General features: G+C 40.6%; 1 protein-coding gene across 2 annotated transcripts in view; it reads right to left on the bottom strand.

The window, feature by feature from the left end:
* Window positions 1-21,957, bottom strand: part of LOC144495098 (cytoplasmic polyadenylation element-binding protein 2-like) — a 117,684-nt gene that overhangs the window by 11,071 nt on the left and 84,656 nt on the right. For both annotated transcript variants that reach the window (XM_078214985.1, XM_078214993.1), the window contains 5 exons: window positions 19,034-19,210; window positions 18,848-18,937; window positions 14,475-14,593; window positions 10,683-10,797; window positions 3,025-3,206 (listed from right to left, as the gene is read on the bottom strand). In XM_078214985.1, coding sequence (XP_078071111.1) covers window positions 3,025-3,206; window positions 10,683-10,797; window positions 14,475-14,593; window positions 18,848-18,937; window positions 19,034-19,210 — 683 coding nt within the window. The remainder of the gene's footprint in view (window positions 1-3,024; window positions 3,207-10,682; window positions 10,798-14,474; window positions 14,594-18,847; window positions 18,938-19,033; window positions 19,211-21,957) is intronic.

The following is a 21,957-nucleotide window of genomic DNA, read 5'->3' as shown; positions in this document are numbered from 1 at the left end:
TTAAAGTTTTAACTAAAAATTGGAGTGAGGGAGATATCTGATTGAGAAACCAATAAGTAACCCTGAAGTAAAAATAATTCAAACAAGTTTGAAGTTAATTACAATTAAAAACTAACCTGTGTTTATCTTGTAAGGTAAGAGTTGAAGTGTAAACACTTAACAATAGATTACCTATTTTTGAACCTCAATAGAGCCAGGGTGTCTATTATTATCTCCATTAAAAGCTAGCAATTCTGGAAAAAGAGGGGTGTAAAACTCCATTAGAGATATAAATCATTCATGAGTACAGAATCAGAGTTGTGTCGAAGGTAAAACAGTTTGCATTTCTGTTTTATCCCAAAGCATGACACATCATCATGGTGAAACGTGATGTAGAGTTGGAAAATCTTGTTAAATTTAACTGCGTGTATTTGTTGGCAGAAGCAGGCAGTTTAGTTTGGGAACAGACAAAGGCAGCTGTAGCTTGCTTTGGTGAAGATAGCATCTCATCAGATTAATTGAGCCAACAGGAAGTGATGGCCAGTTAGGCCTGCACTTCCATCAGAGAAAATATTAACTTCGTCACTCACCGTGTGGAATGCATTTGGAGGGAAGGGCAGTTGTAGATTTGCTAAGCTTGGATCAAATGGAGGAAATCTACAGTGGTCCTCACAGAGTCTTGTGACAGAAAACAATCAGCAGAGTTAATTTGGAAAGCTGTGGGAAGGCAGTTGGATATCTGCCAGCAACTCAAAAAAGGAGCAGAGACATCTACAGTTGAGATCAGTAAAAAAAAAAGGTAGATTGCCCAGCCAAAAGGTAATGGAGGAGCCCACATAGAATTGCACCTCGGAAGAATAGCTAGAATGCTAAGGAGAAGTAAATTCTGGAGGGCTGTGGTATATCTTTTGGCTGGGTAACAGGAAAAGTGAATGAATATTCATAAGGGAACTCTTTCCAGGGACAGGGCGAAGGTGTTGTGTGTGTGGGATGATGGGAAGTAAAAAGTTAAATCCAGTTTATCAGCTGGAGCCTACTTTGTTTAATTCTTTTTAATATACAATAAAGCTGGTTCCAGTTTAATAACGTGGAATCTTGTGGCGTAGTTCTGCTGGTTAATTGCTCGGTGTTCGGATTTCTTCTTTAAACAACACCAGTCCCTAACAGGATGTAACAACTGTGACATAGCTCCAAGCCAGGATGATTGTGTCTTGGAGGGGAAATTGTAAGTGCCCGAGTTCCCATGTGTCCTTCACGGTGCTGTCAAAGGAGCCTTATGTTACTGCAGTGCCTCCTGTATATGGTACACATTGCTGCCACTGTGTGTGGACAGAGGAGTGAATGTTTATTGTGGTGGGTAGGGTCCCTATCAAGTGAGCTGCTATGTCCTGGACAGTGTCAAGCTTCTTGACTGTTGTTGGAAGTTGTAAGTGGAGAGTATTCCATTACACTCCTGACTTGTGCTTTGAAAATGGTGGACAGGCTTTGGGGAGTCAGTAAGTGAGATACTCACTGCAGAATTCCCAGCCTCTGACCTATTCTCATAGTCACAGTATTTATATGGCTAGCTCAGTTCAATTCCTGCTCAATGGAACTCCTATGAAGTTGATGGTGAGGAATTCAGTGATAACAATGCTGTTGTATGTCAAGGGGAGAGATGGTTACTGATTCTTTGTTACACATGGTAAATGCCTTGCACTTGTGTGGTGCAAATGTTGCTTGCTACTCATCAGTCCAAGGAATGGTATCCAGGTCTTGCCGCATGTGACATAGGCTGTTTCAGTTTCTGAGTTGCTGCAAATGGTATTGAACACAGCATCATCATCAGCAAACATCTCCATTTCTGACTTTATGATGGAGAAAAGGACATTATTGAAGCAACTGAAGATGATTGGGCCTAGGACACTACCCTGAGAAACTCTGACAGTGATGTCCTGGGACTGAGATGATTTGCCTCCAATAACCACCACCATCCACTTTGGAAATGTGTCACTGTTCCTTCTACATTGTTGGGCCAAAATTCTGGAACTCCTTCTCTAACAGCACTGAGTGCACCTACACCAAATGGACTGAAGCAGCTCAAGGCAGCACTCAATACCACATTTGCCAAGGCAATTAAGGTTGATCAATAAGTGCTGGCCTTGCTAGTGACACCCATATTCAGTGAACAAGTAAAAAAAAACTCAGCTGACAACAGGATTCAGCCTCATTGGTTTTCCTGCACTTTTTCTGTATGCCCCTTCACCTTATAACAATTTATTCTTCTATAGTGCTTTTAGCGTAATAAAAAATCCCAAGGCACTTCACAGAGATATTAAATAAAATATGACACTGAGTGACATAAGGAGATGGTAGGTCAGATGACTTAAAACTTGGTCAAAGAGGTAAGTTTTAAGGAGTGTCTTAAAGAAGGAAAGTGAGGTAGAGGGGCAGAGTTGTGTATGCAAGTGGTACGGTGTGCAGTGCATGCGTATGTACGGATGGAGGTGTTTATTCCTGAGTTTAGGATTTAAGCAACTGAAGGTGAGCAACTAATGGTGGAGAAATTAAAATCGAGAATGCTTAAGAGGTTATAATTAGAGGAGCACAGATAGCTCAAGTGTTGTAGGACTAGAGGTTATAGAGATAGGGAGAGGTGAGGGTGTGGATAGATTTTGAAAACAAGTCTCGCCAGAGCATGATATTCTTACACAAAGCTTCTAAAATGCAATGAATCATAGGATTTCTTGACTTTATATTCACTAAAGAAAATATATTGCAGTACTTCAAAGAAGCACTTCAAGTGTTGCTTCAAAGATTACTGCTTTCAACTTTGCTCCTTCATATTAAGTGATGCAATGCTGGAACAAAATAAATCACATGCATGCATGGACTTACGAATGTATAACTGTTTCAACAGTTTGATTAGCCAGGCCATACAATTTAACAGGGTGCATTTTTGTGCAGACTACTGATTTTCTGCAGTTGAGTGTACAGCGCATATAGATCTTCCAAAATAAGTTAAACAAGTCATTGGGTCTGCTAACTATACAGAGTGACACTTACCCGTTTATCAATATCTCCATGCTGTAGCTGAACAAATCGAGCACTGATGGCAGCTATGTAGCTCTGCTGATTTGAGAAGGCAACACGCCCTGCACCTTTAGGGTACTTTAGCTCTGGGTCAGTATCAATCCCTGCGTAACATACCCCACCATAAAGGCGATCCATTATCATAGCTAGCTCCACTGTAGAAGAAACACAAAAAGGCTTTTAAATTCAATGATTAAAAAATTAATTCATATCTCGACTCCAGTCAATACAAGCGTAGCCTATCCAACCTTTCCTCATAAGACAACCCATCCATGTACTTATGTAAAGTACATAATCGTATGATCACATAGCAATTTATTGACAACAACAACTATGGACCAGACCCTGTGGTCCATATTAGCTTCACTTTCACATCAGCAGCCAATTGACAGAAACCCATGACATTGGTGTGAAGCACAAAAAAGTTAACATTTGTTTGCTCCATGAATAAAATAGATACTGACAATGGATTTGTAACATTAACTGTTAAATATGACATACAGACAAGGAGCAGGCCATTCTGCCCCAGGGCGTGCTCTGACATTTAATATGTTCCTGGCGGATCTGATAGTAACTTCAAATCTGCATCCTGCCTACCACTGATAATCTATCAACCCCTTGCTTACCAAGAATCTATCCACCTGTCTGAAAAATATGCGAAGCTTCTGCTTCCAACACCTTTTCAGGGAAAAAGTTCCAAAGATTCAACCTTCAGAAAAAGAATTTCACCTCATCTCTTTTTTAAATGTGCGACTCCTTATTTTTAAATAGACTCCTAGTTCTAGAACCTTCTATTAGAGGATGTTTCAATCAAGTCTCTGCTTCTTCTTCTAGACTCCAGTCAATACAAGACTAACTTATCCAATCTTTCCTCATAAGACAACCCATCCATTCCAGATATGAATCCAGTAAACCTTTCAGAACTGCTTCCAATGTATTCACATTCTTCCTTAAATAATGTGATCTTTACTGTATACGGTACTTCAAATGAGTTCTCACCAGCGCCCTGTGCATCTGAAACTTAACCTCCTTACTTTTATATTCAGTTCCCCTCACAATAAATTATAGCATTCTATTAGCTTTCCTAATATCTGCATAATAGCCTTTTGTGATTCATGCACAAGGTCACCCACATCCCTCTGCACCTCAGAGCTCTGCAATCTCTCATCATTTAGATAATATGCTTCTTTTTTACTCTTTCTGCCAAATTGGACATTTTTCACACATTATACTCCATATGCCAGATCTTTTCCCACTGACTTAACCTACCCATATATTTTTGCAGCCTCCTTATGTCCTCTTTACAACTTACTTTCCTACCTATCTTTGCGTCATCAACAAATTTATTGAACCATTCCTTCATCCAAGTCATTTATATACATTGTAAACAGTTGAGGTCTCAGTACCAATCCCTGTGGGGCACTAGTTACATCTTGCCAACCTGAAAAGAACCCATTTGCTGGGGCAGCACGGTAGCACAGTGGTTAGCACTGCTGCTTCACAGCTCCAGGGACCTGGGTTCGATTCCCGGCTTGGGTCACTGCCTGTGTGGAGGTTGCACATTCTCTTCGTGTCTGCGTGGGTTTCCTCCGGGTGCTCCGGTTTCCTCCCACATTCCAAAGATGTGCGGGTTAGGTTGATTGGCCATGCTAAAATTGCCCTTAGTGTCCTGGGATGTGCTGGTTAGAGGGATTAGTGGGTAAATATGTAGGGATATGGGGGTGGGGCCTGGGTGGGATTGTGGTCGGTGCAGACTCGATGGGCCGAATGGCCTCTTCTTGTGCTGTAGGGTTTCTAAGATTCTAAGATTTATGCCTGCTCTTTGCTTTGTGTTAGCCAGCTACTCTTCTATCCATGCCAATATGTTACGCCCTATAACATGAGCTTTTTTTTTTCTGCAATAATTTTGATGTGGCACTTTGTCAAATGCCTTCTGGAAATCTAAGTGCAGTACATCGACTTGTTCCCCTTTATCCACAGCACATATTACTTCCCCAAAGAATTCCAATAAATTGGTTAAATATGATTTCCCTTTCACAAAACCATGTTCATTCTGCCTGATTACCTTGAACTTATTTAACTGCCCCGCTATAAAAACTTTAATAATAGCTAACATTTTCCCTCGGACAGAGGTTAAGCTAACTGACCCGTCGTGTCCTCCTTTTTTGAATTATGGAGTTACATTCGATATCTTAAATATTCGATAAAGGTAGTAATCTCAGGATTACTGCCTGTGCCACGGGAAGGTGAGGGCAGGAATGGAGTGAGGTGGAAGATGAATGTGTGGCTGAGGGACTGGTGCAGGGGGCAGGGATTCAGATTCCTGGACCATTGGGACCTCTTTAGGGGCAGGGGTGATCTGTATACAAAAAACGGGTGGAACTTGAATCACAGGGGGACCAATATCCTGGCCGGTAGGTTGGCTAAGGCTACTGGGGAGAATTTAAACTAGATAGGTTGGGGGGAGGGGAGCTAGAAGAGTTGACTAGGATCAAGGAACTAATTGATGGGGGGGAGGATGCAGGGGTAAGGGGAATTACAAAATTAGTGGTAGAGGAGAGGGTGCAAGTGAATGAAGGCGGTAATTTAGATAAGGGAGTAGAGGGAGAGGGTGTTCGCGACTCATCAAAGCGGGTCCAGATAAAAGCTGGAATAAGGACACTTTGCCTGAATGCACGAAGCATTCGGAACAAGGTAAATGAGTTGATGGTGCAAATCAGCACAAGTGGGTACGATCTAGTGGCCATTACAGAAACGTGGCTGAAAGGTGACCAGGACTGGGAGATGAATATCCAGGGGTATCAGGCGTTTAGGAAGAATAGACAGGAAGGAAAAGGTGGTGGGGTCGCGCTATTAATAAGAGATAATATCAGGGTAGTACTGAGGGATGACATAGGCTCTGAGGAACAAAACGTGGAATCATTATGGGTAGAGATGAGGAATAGTAGAGGGAGAAAGACACTAGTAGGTGTGGTATATAGGCCCCCAAATAATAATGTTGAGGTAGGGAGGGCTATAAACAAGCAGATAAGGGATGCGTGTAAAAACGGAACGGCAATAATCATGGGGGACTTCAACATGCACATTGACTGGCAGACTCAAGTCGGTAAGGGTGGAATGGAGGAAGAGTTCTTAGAATGCTGTCGGGATAGTTTCCTTGAACAGCATGTTACGGAACCGACGAGGGAACGAGCTATTTTGGATCTGGTATTGTGTAACGAGGTAGGTAGAATTAAGGATCTTATTGTGAAGGACCCTCTTGGGTCTAGTGACCACAATATGGTCGAATTTCTGATTCAGGTGGAAGAGGAGAAAGTTGGTCCCAAACCAGTGTCCTCTGTTTGAACAGAGGGAAATATGATAGGATGAGGGATGAATTGGCTAAGGTAGACTGGGAGAGCAGGCTGGCAGGTAGGATAGTTGAGGAACAGTGGAGGATTTTTAAGGAGATCCTTTTCAGTTCTCAGCAAAAATATATTCCAGCAAAAAACAAGGATTGTAAGAAAAGGGAGAACCAGCCGTGGATAACGAAGGAAATAAAGGAGAGTATTAAAATAAAAACAGCTGCGTACAGAGTGGCCAAAAATAGTGGAGAAACAAGTGATTGGGAAAAATTTAAGAAACAACAAAGAGAGACTAAGAAAGCGATAAAGAAAGGAAGGATAGACTATGAAGCTAGGCTAGCAATTAATATAAAAAATGATAGTAAAAGTTTTTATAAATATATAAAAAGGAATAGAGTGGCTAGAGTGAATGTTGGACCCTTGGAGGACGAGAGGGGGGAGTTAATAGTGGGAAATGAGGATATGGCTGAGTCTTTAAATAAGTTTTTTGTGTCGGTCTTCACGGTGGAGGACACAAATAGTTTGCCAAATATTAACGATAGAGGGTTGGCAGCAGGAGAAATACTTAATACAATTAATGTTACCAGAGAGGCAGTGCTGGGTAGACTAATGGGACTGAAGGTGGACAAGTCCCCGGGTCCGGATGGAATGCATCCCAGGGTATTGAAAGAAATGTCAGAGGTAATAGTGGATGCGTTAGTGATTATTTATCAAAACTCGTTGCATTCTGGGGTAGTGCCGGTTGATTGGAAAACGGCTAATGTTACGCCGCTGTTTAAAAAAGGAAGGAGACAAAAGGCGGGTAACTATAGGCCGGTCAGCTTAACGTCTGCAGTAGGGAAAATGCTGGAATCCATTATTAAAGAGGAGATAGCAGGGCATCTGGATAGAAATGGTTCGATCAATCAGACGCAGCATGGATTCATGAGGGGAAAGTTGTGCTTGACGAACATGTTGGATTTTAATGAAGATGTGACGAGGGCGGTTGATGGAGGAGAACCGGTGGATGCGGTGTTTTTGGATTTCCAAAAGGCGTTTGATAAGGTGCCCCATAAAAGGCTGCTGAAGAAGATTAGGGCACACGGAGTTGGGGGTAGTGTGTTAAAGTGGATTGGGGACTGGCTATCCGACAGGAAGCAAAGAGTCGGAATAAATGGGTGTTTTTCCGGTTGGAGGAAGGTAACTAGTGGCGTGCCGCAGGGATCGGTACTCGGACCGCAACTGTTTACCATTTATATAAATGATCTGGAGGAGGGGACGGAGTGTAGGGTAACGAAGTTTGCAGACGACACAAAGATAAGTGGAAAAGTGAATCGTGTGGAGGACGGAGAAGATCTGCAGAGAGATTTGGACAGGCTGAGTGAGTGGGCGAGGATATGGCAAATGGAGTATAACGTTGAGAAATGCGAGGTTATACACTTTGGAGGAAATAATAACAAATGGGATTACTATCTCAATGGAAACAAATTAAAACATGCTACCGTGCAAAGGGACCTGGGGGTCCTTGTGCATGAGACGCAAAAGCCCAGTCTGCAGGTACAACAGGTGATCAAGAAGGCAAATGGGATGTTGGCCTATATTGCGAGCGGGATAGAATATAAAAGCAGGGATGTCTTGATGCACCTGTACAGGGCATTGGTGAGGCCGCAGCTGGAATACTGTGTGCAGTATTGGTCCCCTTATATGAGGAAGGATATATTGGCATTGGAGGGAGTGCAGAGAAGGTTCACCAGGTTGATACCGGAGATGAGGGGTTTGGATTATGAGGAGAGGCTGAGGAGATTGGGTTTGTACTCGTTGGAGTTTAGAAGGATGAGGGGGGATCTTATGGAGACTTATAAGATAATGCGGGGGCTGGATAGGGTGGAGGCGGAGAGATTCTTTCCACTTAGTAAGGAAGTTAAAACTAGAGGACACAGCCTCAAAATAAAGGGGGGTCGGTTTAAGACAGAGTTGAGGAGGAACTTCTTCTCCCAGAGGGTGGTGAATCTCTGGAATTCTCTGCCCACTGAGGTGGTGGAGGCTACCTCGCTGAATATGTTTAAAGCGCGGATGGATGGATTCCTGATCGGTAAGGGAATTAAGGGTTATGGGGATCAGGCGGGTAAGTGGTACTGATCCACGTCAGATCAGCCATGATCTTATTGAATGGCGGGGCAGGCTCGAGGGGCTAGATGGCCTACTCCTGCTCCTATTTCTTATGTTCTTATCTTTCAATCCAATGGAACCTTCTTGGAATCCAGTGAAGTTTAAAAATTAAGAATAATGCATCAACGATCTCACTAAACATTTCTTATAAGACCCTAGAACGAAGTCTATAATGACCTGGGCTCTTGTCAGATCACACACAGCTCCAACAATTTACTCAGTAGTACTTCTCCGGTGACTAACGTTTTTGAGTTCCTCTCTCCCTTCCAGTTCCTGGTTTATAGCTACTTCTGGGACGTTACTTGTATAAAAGTTCTCATTTCAGTTACAAAACAGCAATTACATAACATATAAAAATATTAAGCGGCTTCCCAGATTACGCGACAGATTCATCAGTTCAATTCAGCATACAAACAAAACTAATTTTAGAAATGTAGTATTTCACTGATTTACATTGGTAACACGACAAACTTTGTCCAATTTCACGTCAAATCTTGACAATGATAGCAACAGTTTGCATTTATAAAACATCTTAAATGTTAAAATATCTTAAGGTTTTTCCACAGAGACCTGAGGACAAAATGAATGCAAGCCAAAGGAGACGGTGTTGGGAGAAATGCTCAAAAAGCTTGGTCAGATAAATGCTCCTTTAAAACCCTCCCAACTTTCTAAGAGTGGAAAACATTTGGAAAGGAATTCCAGGACATCAGGTTTAGATGGTTGAAGTCACAATGGTCAAGTGAAGGGATGGAGGATTGTGCAAGGCAGCAGAGTCAGTAGATAGTTCAGCCTGGTTCAGTCTAACATAGCGATCGGGAAAGGAGGAGGAGTATGGAAGAGGCTGAAGACAGTGGGTAAGATCTTTCAATGTCAACAGTGGAGAGTCTTGGAGCATCCACCAATGTTTAGCTTGGAAGTCTTGCCACATACACAGGCACTGTAATTGTCTGGGAAATTAAACTGTCGATGGGCTGATCTGAGCTGGCTGAGACCTTCAGCAATCTCTTACACTGAGATCAATGTTGGAAACTTGAGCTAGATATGCACAGCTTAGCTGGATACTTACCTTAAAATTGTTACACAGTTAAATCTCTAGTGTAACTGGGCGAACCCACCCATCCTTAGAGGGACAGGAAGACCCAGCTGGTGGGATGAAAAATCAGGACGCAGTGATCTTCACAGTTAGTAACAATCACCAAGCATCGTCACTGACGAGAAGGACTGGAACAATAACTTTCGTGTTCCCAATTAAACTGATCATTGCAACTTGGATGTAAATTAAACAGTGTTAGTGCTGAGGCAGCGGAAGGGTCAAAGGAGTTCATGAACCGGTAGTATTGGCTGTTATCAGCAAAGGCATGGAAATTAACCCCATGTCATCAGATTGTTGTCTAGCAACAGCATTTAGATAGGGAACTGGAGGGGGCCAAGGATGCATCCTGAGGGATTCATAACGTGTATGATAAGTGAAGCCATCACTACAGCTGCTCTGATTTATAAGCATAAGCAAGGCAGTCTCATTGCACTGGACAACAAAGATTTGAAAGATGATCAATCATGTCAAAGGTTCTAGAAGACAAGGAGGGATAACGTACCATAAGTCAGGGTGACACAGTTGTTTACGAGTTTGGTCAGAGTTGTTCTGGTGGTTTGGGAGCTGTATAAAACTGAAGAGTTGCAAAAGAAATGACAATTTTGGGAAGCATTAAGATATGGGAAAGGAAAGAGTTATAGATGAGGTCAAAGTTCACAGGGACAGAGCGGTCAAGAGTCAGTGTTTGCAAAGGCAGGTGATCTGAAAGTGAGGGACTTATGCTTGAAAAGAGTAATTATTTACAATGCTATAACTAGAACGGGGACAGGAAGGGAAATTGATAAGTCAAGAGTTTATTTGGAAATGGGGCAACGGAACAGAAATCAGGCCTCAAGACAGGAGATCAAATCAGGCTCTGAAAGCTTTTAGCTGCCCGTTGTTTACTGTGTATTGTGTGTGGCATTGCTCAGTGAGATTAAAAAACATTGATTAAGACAGATCTAAGATACAAGAACGTTTAATTGGTATATAATTAACATTTTCAACAAAATATTTTGCATCCATAAAGATTTTTCAACTAGTTTAATTGAGCATTTTTCTTTTACCAGCTCTCAGAGGGCGAGGAACCCCTCCTACGAAAATGGTTTTGCGTGGATCAAGTGGCTGTGAACCATCCATTACGAAATCACTGTCACTTAGATTCCATGGTCGGATCTGGACCTAGTTAAAAATAATAGAAATCTTCATGTTACCTAGCTATTGCTGAACAAACAAAAAAAATGACAAACATAATACATAATAAGAATAATTCTTCAATGTCAATGAGTAAATGCTGATCAAACAGCAATGTGACACATGCTGTCATTATATTCAGACATAATTTACACAGGCATCAATCTACCACCATACTCAACGAAATATTTGTATGTAACATTTATGGCATCCCAAAGAAAGATCCCAATTTAACTAGTCCTCAACCAAGAGGAACCTATATTGAAAGTGTGGCCTATATATTAGATTGTTTGGTAATTTAATGGCTCAGCTTTAAATCCATTATTTTAGTTGGAACAGTTTATAATATGTATTTGAGTGTAAGATTGGACTATAATCTGGAAATCACTTTACGGTTTGCATTTTCTTTTTGCCTGATGGCGTGGATTTGATTTTGATTTGATTTATTATTGTCACGTATTAGCATACAGTGAAAAATACTGTTTCTTGCGCGCTATACAGACAGAGCATACCGTTCATAGAGAAGGAAACGAGAGTGTGCAGAATGTGTTACAGTCATAGCTAGGGTGTAGAGAAAGATTAACTTAATGCGAGGTAGGTCCATTCAAAAGTCTGACAACAGCAGGGAAGAAGCTGTTCTGGCGTTGGTTGGTACGTGACCTCAGACTTTTGTATCTTTTTCCCAACAGAAGAAGGTGGAAGAGAGAATGTCTGGGGTGCGTGGGGTCCTTAATTATGCTGGCTGCTTTGCCAAGACAGCGGGAAGTGTAGACAGAGCCAATGGATGGGAGGCTGGTTTGCGTGATGGATTGGGCTCTGCTACCAGGTCATTCATGGCTCAGTTGGTAGCATTTTTGCCTCCTAGCCACAAAGTTGTGGATTCAAGTCCCACTTTAAGTCCCAAGTACAAAAATCAAAGCTGACACTCCAGTGCAAGCACCATGAAATACTGCACCGTTGGAGGTGCTGTCTTTCAAACGAAACATTAAACTGAACCCCTGTCCTCACAGGTGCACATGGAAGATCCTGTGGCAATACATCAAAGAGCAGGGTTATTCCCCCAATATCCTGGTCGATGGGGATAAATATTGGCCACTGACATCACAAAAACAAGTTTACCTGATCATTAGCATATTGCTGTTTCTGGAAGCTTTCTAGGTGCAAAATGGCTGCTGTGTTTCCTACATTACAACAGCGATTACACTTCAAAAGTGCTTGGCAGCCAATAATCATAAAGGGTTCTATATAAATGCAAGTGTTTCTTTCCACCAAGACTGCCTCCTATATGCCTGAATGTACAAGGGAGGTCTGAGGATGGTTACTTAGCTTCTGCATGAATTGGACAAGGTGGAAAAGTTATGCATCTCTACAGAGCAGTATTACAGGGATCAGGCGCTTACTGTATGCAGTTTGTGAGTAAACACCAGTCTTAAAGAGTTCCTGTGCAGGGCATGCACAAGTTGGCCCCATCAAGTTATTGCACACGTGAGCGATGAAAAACTAAATAAAAAGGTGTTGCACACTTAAACAAATCACCTGTGCCAAAAAAGTGTATGTTGGTCTTAACCCTGTGTGGCATCATCATGTTGCTGTGCGATTACACTACAAACTATGATTATAATACACATGACTTGAAGTTTAATGATGGGGATTTTATTGAGAGAGCACTGTGCCTTTGATGCATGATAATGGCAACAATTGGAGGTACCCAATTGCGAGTACTGTATTAGTGCAAATTTATTAGGAAACAAGTGAAGAGGGCACTCAGTAAAGGGCATACTTCGCCACAGTGCTAACTCAATATTACAATTATGCAGCTCTTACTTGATGCTTTCTCAGAAGTTCAAGCTTCCTGGGAAAGTCCCAAGGAGTCATTGCATTGGGACTTCTGAGCTAGTAAGTCAAACAAGCCTGATGATATTCATTTGTTGATCAGATATTTGAATAAGCAAGTAACAAATCACTGAGTGCAGCAATATTGTTACTATACATGGCTGCTCAGATCTTTGGCATTTCACCAACTAAATTGAACTGGTTGAATCTTCGTACTTTCATCCAGTTAATAACTAGAGTAGTTATGGGTAGATAGTGGTACAGTGGTAACCCAGAGGCCTGGCTCATGCTCTGAGGGGTTCAAATTCAGCTAGTGGAATTGGAATTCAATTAAAAATCTGTAATTGAAGGCCAGCCTCAGTGATAGTAACCATGAAACTGCTGCTGATTGTCGTGAAAACCATCTGGTTCATTATTATTCTTTAAAGGAAGAAATCTGCCATCCTTACCTGGTCTGGCCTACATGGGTGTGGCTAAACAGTGTGGTGGAACCTGTGGGTGATTCTTAACTGCACTCTGAAATGGCTTTGCAAACCAGTTCAAGAGCAATTAGGGTTGGGCAACAAATGCTGGCCTTACCAGCGATGCCTCCCGCGAAAGAATACATTTTTTTAAAATTGAAAACACCACCACTTTCAGCAAAGCGCTTTTGGTTTTTGCAGCCATCGACCAAGCCACGCACTTTTTTTTACATTCATGTTTAAGTTAACTTGATCTTGAAATACATTAGTAACCAAATTTTCTCCTGTGATTGTTCATTCCTGTGGTGACCTTGTTCTAAAGCATTGTACTTTTTAGGATTCATCTTTTTTTGCACAGCATTGCTGACAAACCATGAGGATATCAAAAGATCCCTAATCATTAATATATAATAATACAAACCTGAGACATTCACATGTAAAACAGATTGCAAGTTAACTGCACAAAATATCAGTCACCATTTCAAGAGGGATTTTAGAGACGCTCACCTGCTGTGCATCTCTATCAAGCATTTATCATAGTGAATTAAAGCCAAACCTGTACTGCCGAATAGCATTTGCGATGTTAATTCTGCATTACCTTTTTCCTTTCCCTTTCTCTAGTTCATGCAAACTAAAATGAATGGCACTGATGGCAATCTCCTAGAAGTTTATTACAGCTGGCTAATAGTTTGCTCACACAAATTATGTGTTGAGGGTAATTAGGGTAACCCACTGACATTTATTAGTGGTAAACAGTAAAAATCTATAACTACTAATGGGAATTAGTTTTGGTACAAATAGAGTACAACAGAACTACTTTAAAAGTTTACATTTCTAAATGCTTTTAACATTAGAACAATTGCCACAGACCTATCCTTTCCCATCACAAAAATATACATATCTAGCCTTTCAATCATGATTGCCAGGTTCTCAGCATTTCTGTGGATAAATCTAAAATGCGTCCTTTTATGCTAAGCATCTGCTATTAACACTCCCAGTCAGTAAACAGTGTGGTGGAACCTGAGGCTAGTGAGTGTGAATTCTAAACCTAGTCTCAAATATGCTAAGGGAGCGGTTCCAATTCAAAGGCAACGTTCACCTTTTTTTCCCCAAATTTAAGAAATTCAGGAACATTTCTTTCATTTGTAACATGATTTTGTTTGTTGTCACCCAGATTTCAGAAGCAAGTTTCTGGATCATACAAAAACATGCAGCAGCCAGTTTGATGACAGTGTTCCAACTGCTAAACCTTGCGCACACACAGCTTTTTAATTATACCCCTCTTTTTCATGTGTTTCAAGGACTACAGCTGGCAGGATGAATAATTGTTATTGCCTACAAGCACTTTTGAGAAGCATCCTATAAACTTACCGGCTTGTCCTTGATAGTGGGGCTTGAAACACAAAGGTAGAGTTTACCATCCTCTTCAATACAAGCATCAATCAGAGCCTGGACAGAACTCTCCTCCTGAAATAGAAGAAACGCATAGCCTGCAACAAAAAAAAAAGAACCACTCAATCAGTGAAAACAGCTCAATTTATTTAACTATTAATTTCAACTATATTGTAAAACCAACAGCAATTATTTAAAAAAATATTTGCTTACAATTGGTCTACCACGCTATTTTTATTTGAAACTTGTAACATGCAAATATGAACAGGGCATTAAAAAGCATATTGAAATAAAATCACCCCTCGGCTGCCAACATGCATCTGCTAGGGGCTGGTGCAGAACACAAGAAGAGCAGGCCAATACTGGCTCTCAATCATTTGGGATTAGGAAGACTGGGGATTTTTGATATGTTTGTGTAAGTAGGAGCAGTAGGAGGAGAATGAACATATTCTGGTTAGAAAGCGCATAGTTCATTACAAAAAAATCACAATGGAGTCTTTTTTCTTAACTGTTAGGTGCCTAGCAAAACTATACCAGTAATTAAGGAAACCATCAGTTACTGCTATCAAAATACACAAATACGGATTTGCCAGCAAGCATGAAAAACAGTTTTCTTGATCTTGCCTGTTTTAAAAACTTGAAAAAAATAACTATTTTGCAATTAAACTGAATTTTGCGTTACTTTAATAAAGTATTACTCAGTTATGATGTATGGTTGCAATATGGGGCCCAATAGTAGTTACACCCAAACATTAGCATATACATTCCTCAAATGAGACAAGAAGCTCTCACGAGATTTTATTCTCTTTTGTACCATGCAGCACTAGGGAAGCAGGAAAGCAAATATAACTGAGCTGTGCAGCTGAGCTCATCCCAAGGGCAAAACAGACCACGATGAAACAGATAATAATCTTCCAATTACATTTTGGATTCTGAAATTTACAGTCACCACTGCCAGAGTGTAGTTAGTCAGGTAGACATTTAAAATGATTTAAAACAATGCTATAACTATGATTGCAATTTATTTCCTCTATGTTAAAACTGAATTTTAATTGGTCTTGAAAGGACAGATAATAAAAATAGCTGATCCTTATAAGCTATGTATTTAGTTTTCTTTTTAAAATAATCTTATGATTATGATTAACAGCTTTTGTACATTTATGGGTATGACAATTTTATTAGCAAACTCTGCAGCCAAACAACTACTATAAATTTATGCTATTCTTGGAGTGGAAGTAGGTGGCTCATAAATGTCTCAGGAAATTTTTGGTTTATTGTCACATGTATTAGTATACGGTAAAAAGTATTGTTCCTTGTGCGCTGTACAGGCAAAGAGAGGGAGAAGGAAAAGGAGGGAGCGCAGAATGTAGTGTTACAGTCATAGCTAGGGTGTAGAGAAAGATCAACTTAAAATAAGGCAGGTCCTTTCAAAAGTCTGATAACAGAATATGTACTTATTCTAAATAAAGTCATTAGGTAGATAAATGGCAGCTAATCAGAAAACATCTAATTTTAAAATACGTTTGGCTAGTGAAGCATTTATAGTTTGAGGTTGAGATTATCAAGGGAGCAATATCCAAATCCAATGAAATAATTAAAAAAATTAATTCAATGGCTTCAGCTGACACTGTGGATGGTTGTGAAGCCACCAGGAATGGATCTCTCAGGGCTGAAGTTCATGTGGGCAATGGTCTGACTTGGATGGTCACAATCATAATTTGAGCTGCTCCTCATTTCTATTTGTGGAACAAGTGGTCCCATCTTCCCTGGCCCGAGGCTGAGGGTCGTCCACATTTTCTGTGAAACGTTGAAACCTGAGACTTCACCATTTGGGTTAGTTACCAGGTTGCGGTTCGTAATGTTTGCAGTCAAGAATGTGGTGTGCCAACAAAAGGTGGGGCTGTTGCCAGCTTGGAGTGTGTGGAATGTATTCCGATAGGGACTACAGATTTCAGACGAGTGCTGTCTGTGGGAGTGCTTGGGAAGGTTATTGATGAAGCAGCTAAAGATGGTTGGGTCTAAGATTCTACCCTGAGGAATTCCTGCAGTGATGTCCTGGAGCTGAGATGATTGACCTCCAACCACCATAACCATCTTCCTTTGTGCTGGGCATGACTCCAACCAGCGGAAAGTTTTTCCCTTGATTCTCACTGACTTCAGTTTTGCCAGGGCTCCTGATGCTAAAATCGGTTAAAAGTGACTGTCCTTGACATCAAAGCTGCACTTACCTCACCTCTGGCATTCAACTCTGTTGTTCAAGTTTGAACCAAGGCTGTAATGAGGTTTAGAAGGATGAGAGGGGATCTGATCGAGCTATATAAAATTCTAAAAGGGATTGATAGAGTAAACATAAACCAAATGTTTTTCCTTATGGGGCAATCTAGAACAAGGGTTCTAGAGCGGTGGAGTCTAAATCATTAAATGGTTTCAAGAGGGAGATTGATATTTCTGATAGAAAAAAAGGGTTGAAGTGTTTGAGAACAGGGAGAGATCAGCCATGATCGGATTGAATGCTGGGCGGGGCAGGCTCGAAGGGCTGAATTTGCCTACTTCTGCTCCTAATTCCTATGTTCCACCATTCACGGCTGCATGTGGAAGGATTGTAGAGTTTAGATCGGATCCATTGGTTGTGGGATTGTTTAGCTCTGTCTATTACTTTTTGCTTATGCCGTTTGGCACGCAAATAGTCCTGTCCTGCAGCTTCACCAGTTTGACACCTCATTTTTCGGTATGCCTGGTGTTGCTCCTCATATGTCGTCCTGCACTCTACATTGAACCAGGGTCGATCCCCGGGCTTGATCCCCTCCCTCATTCCCACGAACCAGGTCTTCTTTCTCATTGGACTGCAAATATACTGCTGTAGAAAATTCCCCTGAATTCACTTTAGGAACAGACCTTTACAGAACTACTATTCATTCTATATTGGATAAAGTCCCCCCTACTCTATAATTCTTGTACTTCTCTTTAATTTCCTTGCAATTTTGTTCCTCTGCATCTTTCCCACTACTTGGTGGCCTATAGACTACTCAGAACAATTCAATTGCACCTTTTTTGTTCCTTAACTTTAGCCAAATAGCTTGTGTCCTTGACCCCACTGGGCAGAAGCTCTCGTTGTAGTTAAAAATACATGGATATGTACCTGAAGTGCTGTAACCTACAGAATTACAGACCAAGATTTGGTCTGATGAAGGTATGATTAGGTTGAATGGCTTTTTCAGCCAGTTTATATACAATGGACCAATTGCCCTCTTTGTGTGCCATAAATCTTCAAGATTTTTGAATTTCTATGGATTATTTTTGCCTCACAACCTTCCTTTGTACTTGGTATGATTCCAGCAGCTGGAGTGTCTTCCCACACCCCAACTCCTATGGGCTTCAACTTTACTTGGGCTCCTTGATGCCACACTTGGGCAATTGCTGCTTCATCTCATCTCTGGAATCCAGCTCGTTTATTCATGTTTGGACATTAGGTCTACAGCTGCGTGGCCCTGAGGGTTCCACAATTAGCAATGATGAACAGGTATGTGCTATCTGATTGCCATGGTATAATGAACTTCAAGATACTCCATACATTTCTTTAGACCTGCAAGCTACCTTAAGGTTAACTTCAAATTGATTTCTTTGTGGCAAATCACATCTATGTATTGCAATTCTACTACCTTTCCATTTTATGATTACATGGATGTACACTTGTTCTAGGACAAGTCCAATATGGTCAAAAATTAGCTGTTAAAACATATGCAGAGTGGCTAGAGTAGACTTATATTCACATTTTCCTGCTTCTCCACTTGCCAACTCACCAACATAGCAAAGCTAAAATCTCAACTCATACGGCAGTGTCTATGGCACAGGTATAAAGACCGTGCTACTTTACAACTAAATAGCACAACGCACAATCAGACAGCATTAATTATGAACATAGGAATAGAAGTTGGCCATTTAGCCCTTTGCGTCTGTTCCATAATTCAATAAGATCATGGCTGCTCTGTGACTAAACTCCATTATAATTTTCATCTAAAGTAAAACATGGCAGTTGTAAATTAAACAAATGTTACAGCAGCATAAATGTTGTCCCAGTCCTAAACACGAATCCCTCTACCTCTCCCCAGCCAAAATAATTAACTTGTGGATTATTTGCAAAATTCTGTTAAGTTTATTTTGCAAGTCTCATATTGACTAAGAAGTTGGAAAATACTTGACAAAATTTCAGAAAAATGTTAGCCAGCTGTCAGCTGTGAATTTACATACTGAAAGTTTAATAATTTTAATACACAGATAATACAAATTCAAACTGTGTCTCGTTGGCTACAAACAGAATATATCGGAGAGAGGCACATTAGTCAATGCCTCACCTTTTGGTGGAAAGTAGGATTTGCTTTCAGCCTTATGAGGCCAATCAACAACCAAAGGTCCAAAACGACGAAAGCTGGCAGTAATTTCATCTGTAAAAGAAATGCGTACCAATGCATATGATCTTGACAAATATATGTGAATAGAAAATAAAAACCCTTGAGCTATTATTTCACAACTGGCATTACCTTCATCGATATCTGGGGGGAGGCCACCAACAAATACTTTACGTGAGTATCGTTCAATTCGTTCCCCATTCTGGTGAGATGAGCAGCAATTAACAGAATTCAGAACCCCAGGGACAGACTGATCACCATGTCCATCATCAAGAAAACCATCTTCGATGGGGAACAATGAAGAGCGCCCTGCAAAAAGTAACCACAAATTGAAATTTCAAAAAGGACTCAGCTGCATTACACAAGGATTAAAGGCCTTGAAATTATTCAATTAACATGATGCATTTGTACGATGCAAAATTAAGTCAAATGTAAAGTTTAACGAGCAGAATAAAAGATGGTAATTTGTTTACAACAAACTGTTGCATTTATGCATCACTGGAGGTTACAAAAAAAATCCCTGGGCACTAATGATGCTAAAACTTCACTACAAGCTTCAATGGAGGAGGATTATCAGGAATGAAATAAGTGCATGTGGTTTATAAAATCTAACTTTGAAATCAGAGTATCGCTGAGAAAAGAGACATGCTCTCAAAGCTTTTTGTGTTACACTCATCAGGACAGATTTGCAAGAATACCAAATCTCAAAGAGAACAACAATTTATACTACATGAGAAGAGGGCACTGATTGGTTGGTAAGTGGAATCTGAAGGATAAAACAGAACAGGCTAGTAATAGGATTGCTAATTTATGTTGTGTACTGAGCATGGTTGGTCTGAGGTACTCAACTTTCTTTCATTTTTCAGTTTGATTTGTTTGTGCCGCCATATTGCCTCAACAGATGACTGCCAACTCAAAATAACACTTGAAACACACCAACACTGTAAACTCACTTAAGTAGAAGCGGTTTTGCATTGTAATTAATGATGCCGCCAAACACGTAGTAAATCTCTGACATGTGCTAGAAGCTACATATTTTCACATTCAGGTCCCTGCAAAAATATGTCCATGGATTGTGTCTTTGCACAAAAGCTTGGGGGATAGCCACCCCCGGTTCAACTCCCATGGTAATGTCTTGACCAGAGGTGATGTGGAGATGCCGGCGTTGGACATTATCTTGTAATTGAGTGTGTGTCTACATATGCCCTGTTTGTGAACCCAACTCCCACTCACCTGATGAAGGAGCAGCACTCCGAAAGCTCATGCTACCAAATAAACCTGTTGGACTTTATCCTGGTGTTGTGAAACATCTTACTTGACCAGAAGTGACTTGCTTGGTTTGAATTTAAACAGAAGTTTGACAGTTAACTGTTCCCTGGTTCATTCTCTATGGCAACATCTATACCAATCAGAGTTCACTCACCAACCAATCAGCACCCTCTTCTCATGCAGTATAAATTGTTGTTCCGTTTTAGGTTTAGTATTCTTGTGATCATGCAAGATGAAAAGCATTGACAGCCTCTTTTTTCAGCAATATTCAAGTCCCTGCACAACCAAGTTACAACCAACTTATTAAACCTTTTAATTTCAACCCTGCATCTGAAAACTCTGCAGAAATTAGAAAACAGTGAGAAACCTCATACATAAAAATTGCTGGATGGCATTTGTTTGATAGGCCAGCAAATAAGATGCACATGGCTGCATTTCTATTATCAATGAACATCTCAGCAGAAATGATTCAGCATAAAAATCCAGGTTCCTCCTTTGTGTGTTGCATGAAACACAGGTCTATTCACTCTTATATTTGCAACACCACATATCTACTTTTTAATTGGGTTTTTATATAAACTAGTCATCGATTAACAATGCCTTTTAAGGCACAGGATCTGGAGCATACTGTACTATGTTGGATCGAATTCACTTTTGGTCAAATATTTGGGAAGTAGATTGCAGTTTTCATCTTTACCAGGAGAGAAATCCATGGCAATCTGAACATTTTATATGTAAAAAGCTCGAAATATCTGCAAGCACAACCATTCTTTAAAGTAATAAACTCAGTAAAAGGCAATAAATTGAAGTATTCAGATTATTACTGCCAAATAGGTGCCATTCTAACTCATTTGTCTGATTTAGAACACAGTTCAGAGTTCATCTTTTGCAGACACATGGGATGATTAGTAATACAATTAGTAAAATAGTACCATTGGTGTCCAGTTGCCTAAAAGTAAAAGTAAAGATGTTTGACTCAACATGTTGACTCAAGTCACAATGCTGTCAAACCTAGAGATAAAGTGTGCTTTTCTGAGCTCGAGCAGAATTGAAACTACAAGTTTGTTCGAGTAAATTGTGGTCGTATTTCTCTGGAATGCAATTTGTACTATATACAGTACTTTTCGTATCAGTAATAAAAGCACATCAGAGAAGAGCTATAATTAAACCTATTTCACAGCTGTAGTCTGCAGATACTTTCAAAAAAATGACGACTAAAAACAGAAGCAAATGAAGAAGACGGGACAAATTCATACAAGTTTGTAATCATCACATTGGCACACCAAAACCTGAAATTTAGAACTGGAAAACATTAGAGGTGTAACAGGTTTTAAACAAGTTATTGTTGTTGGTCCCTCGAAACAAGGATGACATCTGCCAGGCTTCATGATTTGTGTCTCCTCAGGTAGCTCAGCAAGGTGAATCCTGGAGCCACAGGTCTTTGGGCAGAGAGGACAAGAGCTGCCCTGAGAAGGGTGGGTTCTTGAGCCGGGGTTCTGCTCTCTCTCTCCTGCTTTCATTGCTTCTCCACAGTAGAGCTTGTGCGGCCTGTTTCCGACAGAGCTGCAGCTTGATGGATGAGGCGCCCCCATATGGTACAATTTTTTGAAATAATGCCGAATCAGGAAAGCTTCAAAATTTAACACAGAGTTCAACATTTTCAACCGGAAATGCTAACTTGGGTTTCTCTTTCTCCACAGATGCTGTCTGTCCTGCCAAGTATCTCCAAGCATTTTCTGTGTTTATTTCAGTAAATATGAATTTATGAGATTGAGAATGCCTTGTAC

Source organism: Mustelus asterias, chromosome 1 (assembly GCF_964213995.1).
Source record: "Mustelus asterias chromosome 1, sMusAst1.hap1.1, whole genome shotgun sequence".
In the NCBI taxonomy this organism is placed as follows: domain Eukaryota; kingdom Metazoa; phylum Chordata; class Chondrichthyes; order Carcharhiniformes; family Triakidae; genus Mustelus; species Mustelus asterias.
The sequence above is the reverse complement of the archived record's forward strand: the minus strand, read 5'-3'. Positions and strand labels throughout refer to the sequence as shown.